This window comes from Nestor notabilis, unplaced genomic scaffold, assembly GCF_000696875.1.
Source record: "Nestor notabilis isolate BGI_N333 unplaced genomic scaffold, ASM69687v1 scaffold2082, whole genome shotgun sequence".
Classification (NCBI taxonomy): domain Eukaryota; kingdom Metazoa; phylum Chordata; class Aves; order Psittaciformes; family Psittacidae; genus Nestor; species Nestor notabilis.
In genome coordinates, this window is record NW_009916758.1 from 77,805 (window position 1) to 86,990 (window position 9,186).

Consider the following 9,186-nt stretch of genomic DNA (forward strand, 5'->3'; position numbering starts at 1 on the left):
TTCCTTTTCACACTCATCTTTCAGGAATCCATTTTCCTAGAAGTCTAAACTTAGAGCATTTTTTCCAAGTGTGAGGAATGGAAAGATGGTTAAGTTCTGCTTTAATCATTTTGCACAGCCTCATTCTGCTTAGTAGTATTTATAGTGGGACATGCAGTATCAGAACCACAAGTATCAGACACTGGTATTGCTTATGTCAGTCTAAGGAAGGACAGATGTTAAGTACAAGAAAAAACTGCTGCAGAAATCAGAGGTGGAATTGGCCATCAAAATGGGCATGACTAAGTTTTAAATCTACTTCAAAAAGAACTGGAGGAGCACTTAAAGGAAACGTAAGAAGAATGAAACTTAAGAACAATTTTCCATAAAAAAATAGGCAGAGATATTCTACTTTCAAGTACTTGCTCAATAACCAGTTACATTACATTCAGTGCTAATTTATGGTTTTACAAAATTTGTGCAGGATCTTCCCAACAATATGATTCATCAAGTAGCTATTAAGTCTCTCCCTCAGGAATGGCTTTGGTGTGAAACCTGGTGTGATGATGAATCCAAGAAAAAGGCTAAAACAATCGATTTGGTGAGTTGATTTCCAGTTACATTGGTTTTATCCATTAAAAACTTTTTGATGTAATTTCTGTGGCTTTTGAGATACGTGTCATGTCATGTCATGGAGACAGCCCTGCTGGAAGGCACTGTGACACAACATCCGTACCCTACAATACAGCAACTGTTCTCCTTTCCTCTGAGACCTTCTCTGCTTGCCCTGTACAAAATTTACTTCTGTTAAAGCTGGAAAGTGTCCCCCAGAATGAAATATTGCTACTTGTAACTGGACAGAATTGGGGTTTTCACACTCATACATGTATATGCCTTATCTTTTTTACATATTCAGCTAGGTAAGTGGAACTCGGAGGTACTGTTAGCTGTCTGGGTATTGTGTGCTCCTATTGCACTCCCTACGAAGAAGGTTCCTCCAGAGCTGGCTGTGTAGAGGACTTCCTTAATAGTTTCACAGTTTCCTCTGTCCATTTCATCACTATAAACAGGAGATAAAGCAGAGCTTTGTAAGTGTAACATTGAGGAGACTGTCCATATTTAGAAAGAGGCATCTGTCTTTCTTTGGGAATTGAAACAGAGAAAACGTCTAGAGGAGTTGTGGCTGCCCCATCCCTGGCAGTATTTGAGGCCAGGTTGGATGGGGCTTTGAGCATCCTGGTCTAGTGGAAGGTGTTCCTGCCCATGGCAGGGGGTTGGAACTAAATGATCTGTAAGGTCCCTTCTAACCCAAACCATTCTGTAGTTATTATCCCTATCCTATTTTTCCCCATTCTCATTTTTTGACACCACCAACACACTGTAAATGATACTTACTGCAGACACATAATTACCAAGAAAACCACACAGCTGGAGCCTGCTGTAGATGCTCAGTATGTAAATAGCTTTGGTTTCTGTGTCTTTACAGTTGTTAAAATAAGCCTTTTTGTGCACTAAAGATTGGTGCGCTCTAGTCAGAAACGATCAAACTAAAGCTACTGGATGATCTTTCAATCCCTGTTAGCGTGTATCACTTTTTACTACGGTTTCCATTTATGTTATTTGATGGAAGCAATCAATGCATTTTCTAGACAACACTAGAGGAATTGTCACAAACATAATGAAAGCCCCGTATCGGATTCAGTTTCAATATGCTAATGTGTATCTTGTTTCTCCCTGCGTAGCTTTGTCTAAATCGTAGTAGTCTTGTGCTAGCCCTGTCTCTGCTATCCAGAGAGTCAGGAGCACATGGCAAAATGAAAGTATTTACAGTAAAATGGTTTGAGTTACTGAAACAGGGTTTAGTTACAATTTGATTTCTGGGTTTTTGTGTTTTTTAACTGCCCTCCGCTGCTGCCCTTCAATGAAGCTGTAAATGCTGACACCACCATTTAGATCAGTTCCTTGGAAAGGTGATATTTGCACATTTGCTTTGTTTACATCGGGTATGTTTTGAACTTTCAGTGCAACAATCCCCAAACCAAAGAACCGAAATTAAAGGCTGCTGCGCGCATAGTTCCCGAATGGGTTGAGTATGACTCTGAGATACGAATGCTAATAGAGCAAACTGAGAAAGAGAAGAATGGTTTCTTTCAAAAAGGTAATTAACATGCCTATTTGTCTGCTACCTTTTAACAACCATTAATACAGTTGAAATTAAAATGGGGGGCAGTAGGCACAAATACCGTATTTGTATCATTTTCCCTACTCTTAGAGAGAAAGTAAGTGGGGTTTAAGAGGTGCATGATGCTCCTCTACATCAGAGAGTGACTAAGAGGATAAAATCTACTCTTTCATGCTGGACTCTAAGATAATTTTCTTTCTCTTTGGTTACAGGTCTTAAGCACGACGAACTTTAGCACAGCCTCTACACAGCAATGGGGACAGCTCAGGAAGTCTTCTGTGAAGGACTGAGTGGAAGTTATGACTGTTACATTGGCACTATTTGTTACATCCTGTAACGTGGAGTCGGATATTTTATATAACAGTGTTATTTAAATATGTTTTCAATGAAATACAAAACCAGAAGAGAAATCCATGGGTACTTTGATATTTTTTTACCCAGCATAGAGTAGCTTTCCCAATTTCTTTGGTTTTCTTTTCCTTCACTAAGAGTCAGGTTGCCCAGAGGATTTTGAATATAAAGACTGATGTGTTCAACACTTCTGAGATAGAGTGGGTCGATCTGGGGGAGGACACACACACATGAAATGTGTGACATAAAAACTGGTTTGTGCATATTACATGCACTAAGCTGGTGTATTTAAATAGAAAGAATTTTGGTCATATGTCCCTGGAGTAACACTGTGGTCACAAGAGAAAAATCTCAGTGTAGCAAAGATCAGGCATTAAGAAATAGCTTGTGCAGTTTAGGCCATGCAAATCTAAAAGTCAACTGGGAATCCTACTAAAGCAAGGAATGTCATTTCCCATTTATTATGCAGGATTGCTGCACCCTTAGTAATTTAAAAAAAAAAAAAAAAAATCATTTTATCAGTTTTGATTCTTAGGCTCTTTCTGGTCACATCAACAATATGTCATAAAATTCCATTACCTTTTTTTGGTTAAGATGATTTTCCAACCAGCATGTACTGCATCAGAAGGTCAGTACCTAAAAGCTTCAGTTCAGTTTTGATTATCATCATCCTGTTCAGAATTGATAATAATAAAATCTGTGAGTTATTTTGACAGTCCGTGGTGTCTCCTGTAATTTTCTAAGTCTGTGCTCACAAAGCCAGTGCTTTAATGGGCTGCTGACATTTTGATTCCACAGAAATTGCTGTGAAAAGTTCTTGCAGTACAGATATGGAAAAACAGGGAGTTTATTTCTTAAACTGGAATCTAGTGCCTTAAATACAGACTCTGTTGTTTAGGCTGTGCTGGTTTCAAAAGAGATTGGACATGACGACACATTCTTGTATGAACAGCTTACTGCAGTCTTTCAGCCTAAATGCTTGAAATGACAAAAGAGAAGGTAACTTGCCCTGAGTGGGTGAATCCATGATGAGTTGCATAATATTTCCATACTAGCAAATAATTAGAAAAATTAAGAGTATTTTGTCTGTATTGTCACTGTCCTCAGGTGTTGGTTATTTAAAATGTCTCACTCCAAGAGCAAGTGTCCTGGGTTCTGGCCAGTGTTAAACCATGACAGCAAGTATTTAAAATCATGCTTTGCTGCTATTTTTCCAGTCTTAGTAATATGAAATGTGCAAATTTTTTACAGCTTTTTGTATTTTTCACTGTATTACGTTTATCCATTTTCAAACAGTTTTAACATGTTACATATGCATTTTAAAAGGTCTGTCGTGGGCATTTTCTTTGTGTGAAGTACCCAAGGAAGTTAGTTCCTGTGTAACCCATGCATAAATCCTAATGTCAGTTCTCTTTAGCTGTCCCATTTCACGGCAATGTGTGTTTTCTTATGCTTGTTCTCTAACATAATTACTTTAGGATATCAGGCATAGAACTTTAAGTTGGTATTTTTATACCAGATACTTAAAATCAACTTAGCAAATGTATATGCACCATTACTATACATTCAACATGTAACAAGGCAACAACAGATACTCCATATCAGGGAAAAACCAAGCAGTATTCAACTGCTTACTCTTTGTTTTTCTCCCTTTTCTGTCCTTAAGCTTACAATTCCACCTTGATGCTTTACTCTGCAGCAGTGTTTCACATCGATCTATCTATCTCCCTCGGAATGGTTTTAAGCCAGAAGCTAATCTGTAAGAAACAACTTAGTTCTCCTTAATTATGATTATCTGGGGGGGGAAGTTTGTTATGCAGTATAAAGAAAAAGTGGGTAATTTATGCACTGATCTCTTGTTCACTGTATCTGTAGCATCCTTTTAAGAATTTGATAGCTCTTTAGCTACTATTTCCTTGAGATTACTTAAATGATTAGAATATAATTTTTAGAAATGTAATTTACTGGAGATATTTTGAAGACTTCAGAGGTTTCAAGCCATTTTCTGTACTGTTGTATATATTTGTAAAACTATTTTACAGCATTTCTTTTTCCTGCATAACAATACTTTCAAGGATAACTCTTTTTTGAGAGACGACATACTTTTTTTTTTTTTAAAACCAAAGAGGGCCCAGCAAATATCTTCTCTACTTCTCAAAGTTCTCTTTAAAGCAGCACTTTGAATCATTCGCAGCATATATTTTTAATACCAAACCAATGGATTGTATGTTGTACAAAACATTAAAAGGTGCTACTAGTGGAAAAAAGATTATTATTTTTTGTTCTCCTATTTTGTCTTACACAAGAACTATTAAATAGCCAAGGCAAAAAATTGCAACAAGATCTCAGATGTCTTTAATCTAAAAGGAAGCATTTGTGCTCTCTGGTAGGGTGAGAGCTTGGACAGGCCGAGAGCTTTGCTGTAGTTTCTGATCTGTGTGCTCTGCCCTGTGAAAGGGAAGAAGATGCATCCTGGATTATAGGGGTATTACCAAAACCTGGGTTAAGTTAGTAAATAAGCAAAGTAATATTTGAACTGCTCAAATGAAGAGTTTATACAATTTATATTCATATTATCATTACAGTGTTTTTTCTAGGTCTTGCTCTTCTTACTAACTTGTAAGTTCAAAGGAAATGAACAAACCAGACATTAGTGCAGTATTTGCTCACAAGCCAGAGCTTTAGCATCGAAAGTATTTCTCAGTAAGGTTCCTTTTAACCTTTTTCCATCTTTGTACAGTGGGGACCAAAACTGCTCAGCCCAATGGGAGGAAAACTTAAGGTGTCCCTGCCCATGACAGAAGGTTGGGACTAGACGATTAAGGTCCCTTCCAACCCAAACCATTCTGTGACTGCTTTGTGCTGTACATTACCTGTTAAAGCCCAACAACATCCACAGTAGCTACTCAAGAAATCATACTTTCACCCCCAAGCAAGGATTCCAGCAGCCTATTCCTGCACTTCTGCACAGCTCCAACTTCAGCCATGGAGAGCAGGATGAGGAAAGAAGGGCAGACAAAGACACTGCGGTGCTTTCTTGTCATCATAAATATCTTTATTGTGAAAAATACCATAAAATAATTCCCACAGTTCTAGAAAAAACAGTTCTTGCTTTTTAGATTTGTGATTTGATATAAAGACATTTTATCATTTGAAACATTTGATATATCTCTGGCTAGTTTTACTTCTTACAACACAAACCCACTACTTCGAGATTTGCTGAGGGAAAAAAAAAAATTATTCTTCCACTTATTTTGTTATTTTATGGATAAAAGCATGGATTACAGAGCAAACAAACAATACCTTCCAATAAGGCACTTTTAAATACAACTAACCTGCCAGGCTGTACTGGGTAGTTTCCAGCCAGGGTCCTACAAGTCACAGCCCTAAAGAGAAGAGTAATTCTTGTTCCAAACACTGGTCTGAAAACTGAAACTGTAACAAGCTTAAATTAAAATAATAAAGTTTCAGCTGACACCTTCTGCATATGTCACAAGTTTGAGCTCTAAAGTTTATAATTCACTTCAAACCCGGTTTAATACTGATTTATTAATACATCAGTATTAAGCAATTATCAAGTAAAATATGCTTCTCACCTCCCCCCCTTCATTGTAAAACAAGTTGGAATAAAGCTTATTAAAACTGAAAGAATTCAACAGAGAAAGTCTGCATCTACACATAGGCCAATTATTGTAACGATTCTTCATGCACACCTCAGGGTTTACAAGCTACCAAGACACCTATTTCAATGTTCAGTTAGTGAACATTATTGCACTACAGACACCCACGAATAAATAAAAAGGCAAATTCTGTTCCCTGGTGTATTGCCTGAACCATCACCACTCAGCGTGGTACCAGCACTTTGCTTTCTGAAGTCACATCAGGAAACGCATCACCATGTCTGGAGACCCTGGAAACACAGAGGCTTTCCTTCTCACACAAGTTCTGTCTTCCTTTATTTTCAGAGGTCCCTCACAGCTACAAAAGCCAGCATCTGCTCCCTGAAGAGCAGCACCCAAGCACGAATGCTGCTTCTTTAGTGGTAACTTTAATACCAGAGTGCCTTGCTCACCCCACTGCTGGGTTTGGGTTTGTTTTTATGACACTGTCTTCCACAGAAGGAATCTATGAGCAGCACAATCATCTTCCTTCGTCTACTGACTACATCCAAGCATACCCCCCCTGCCCTTAATACATATTTCTCCCTTTCCTATTCATTCTAAAAAATAAACATAATCCTTATGTTCCCCCGCCTGCTTGCAGTGCTCACCACAACTGCCTTGTGCCTTAGAGAAATAAATCCACACCACCCTGGTGTCAGCAATTTGTCCTGATCCTGATCATTTACTTATGAGGGACCATCTTAATCCATTCCTAGAAGAACTAAAATTAAAATTTCCAGGAAAGTTTTCTCAGCTAAAGATTTTAAAATGGGATGACAACAAAAAAGCTGAACGAGAGCAGACCTTTAAGAGCAGTTTTATCATTCCAAGCACTGCCATAGCACACAAGCAGAGCTGCCTGCGGCATTTCCTGTGACCTCCTGAAACCAGACAAGACTCCTGCATCTCCAAACATGACATGCTGCTCACATGGTCATTCAGTCACAGAACAGTTTGGGCTAGAAGCACCTTAAAGATCATCTAGTTCCAACAGGCAGGGACACCTTCCACCAGAGCAGGTTGCTCCATGCCCCGTCCAACCTGTCCTTGAACACTGCCAGGGATGGGGCAGCCACAGCTTCTCTGGGCAGCCTGTGCCAGCGTCTCACCACCCTCACAGGGAAGAATTTCTTCCTAATAGCTAATCTGAATCTCCCCTCTCTCAGCTTAAAGCCATTGTTCAATCCCTATATGCCTTTTTACAAAGTCCCTCTCCAGATCTCTTGTAGGACACTTTAGGTAGCAGAAGGCTGCTCTGAGGTCTCCCTGGAGCCTTAATGCCAATTTAAAACAGCCCATTCTGCAGTGGACAAGGCAATGTAAGAGTTTATACAGGGGGCACATAAACACGCACGACCAGCAACCCCCAGAGCAGCAGCAGCTACTCGGCCCGTAGGGACCAGTGCTGACAAAAGCCCAGAGCAGCCGCTCTTGGTGGAAGGTGCCAACTTGATTTTTACCCTCTGCAAGCAAGAAGCACACACGCAGAGGCTCACACCAGGGGCCACAGGTTATTTGCTGTGCAGGAAGCTCCTATGTCTGAGCCTTGGAGGCCCCAGGAGAACCACACTAGCCTACAACAGTGGGGGCAGCATCCTACAGTTTAAACAAACATCCTTCAGACAGGTCAAAAGCAGAAGTCCAACTTCTAGAAAGCCATTCAACTTGGAAAACAGCCAACACTGGAGTTCAACAGGCTGCTGGGGTGGTTTTGTACCATGGACTGTTTGCAATCAGCGCATGTGCTCTTCAGCTTGATGATAAATTTCTGCTGAACAAACACTGACCTTTAAATTGCTGTTGAAAAACACTTTAGGACATCACATGGCCTCACAATTACATTTGTAAAAGTACTTGAGGCAGGAGACAAGGGTTACGCTTCAACAGCAACTCCAATTACAGCCATAAAAAAGAAACTTTGATACAGAAGGCCTTACGTGCCAACTTCATCCATTTTACTGAGGCTGCTCATGCTTTCAAACATGTGAACTGAAGTGAGAGAAGGCTCCATCAGCTGACTACTGTTCTCCAGTTAAAATCCAATCCAGGCAACACTGATGAACTGCAATTCTTGCATTCTAAGAGCATGGCTGCTGCTGCAACTCAGCACCCAGTTACAGAAGATGACTCCCTGCAGTGACTGCCCTGTAACCCCTCACATCACATTCACACATTTCCATCAGTCACCCTAAACCAGTATTAGCTACATGCATCTCGAAAAAATAAATCAGACTCTGGCTAACAGGAAGCGAATCTCTCTTTTTGCAAACAATTGCTTTTGCAGCACCGTGGCTGTTACACAAAACAAGATTACTTCAGTTTCACATAGTATTAACTCACTGTGGCAGCACCCAGCAGAACTGAAGTCATGTTACAGGGTAAGGCTAGAATGAATGCCCTATTCCCACTCCCCTCACAACCTGAATCAGCTCTGAGTTGATGTACAGAGAAGTATCAAATTCCTGCAGAGTCAGGGAAACATCACATCAAGTTTTTTGCTCAGATCTCAAGCAGGTATTTTGATAAAGTGCAAACTACTCAAACATGATACCAAAACATCCCAAATCACATTCAGAAATGATCTTTTAAAACACATCAGGTCTATTTTTTACTTTCATAGTTATTAATTACCTCCAAGACAATGACCCCAATTCATTCCAGGTTAGTGACCAAAGTGAGCAGACATTTTCAAACACAGTTACTTACAAGCAATCTTCTTTGAGAGCAGTTGTTGGGACTCATTCCACGCACAGCCTCTCCACCTCACCTATGGCACTGCCGACAGTAATACAGGAGTAGGTGGTCCCCAGGGGTTCCTTAAAAGAATACTGAGAGATGGATCATTCCGCCCAGCACAACAACTAACGGTTTGTTAATGTAGAGACTACTGTAACTACCTTTTCCATGTTTATTAGGCCCCAATCCAGAAAAATATTTACATGCATTTTTACTTTTAAGCATATACTTGAGTCCTAAATTTAAGTGTTGTCCTGCGTAGCCTTTTACTGGTTT

The 9,186-nt window shown here is 39.7% G+C and overlaps 1 protein-coding gene across 1 annotated transcript in view; it reads left to right on the forward strand.

The window, feature by feature from the left end:
• Window positions 1-2,396, forward strand: part of UGGT2 (UDP-glucose glycoprotein glucosyltransferase 2) — a 78,439-nt gene extending 76,043 nt beyond the window's left edge. The window contains exons 36-38 of the mRNA XM_010024716.1: window positions 464-580; window positions 2,002-2,137; window positions 2,374-2,396. Coding sequence (XP_010023018.1) covers window positions 464-580; window positions 2,002-2,137; window positions 2,374-2,396 — 276 coding nt within the window. The remainder of the gene's footprint in view (window positions 1-463; window positions 581-2,001; window positions 2,138-2,373) is intronic.
• Window positions 2,397-9,186: the final 6,790 nt, after the last annotated feature.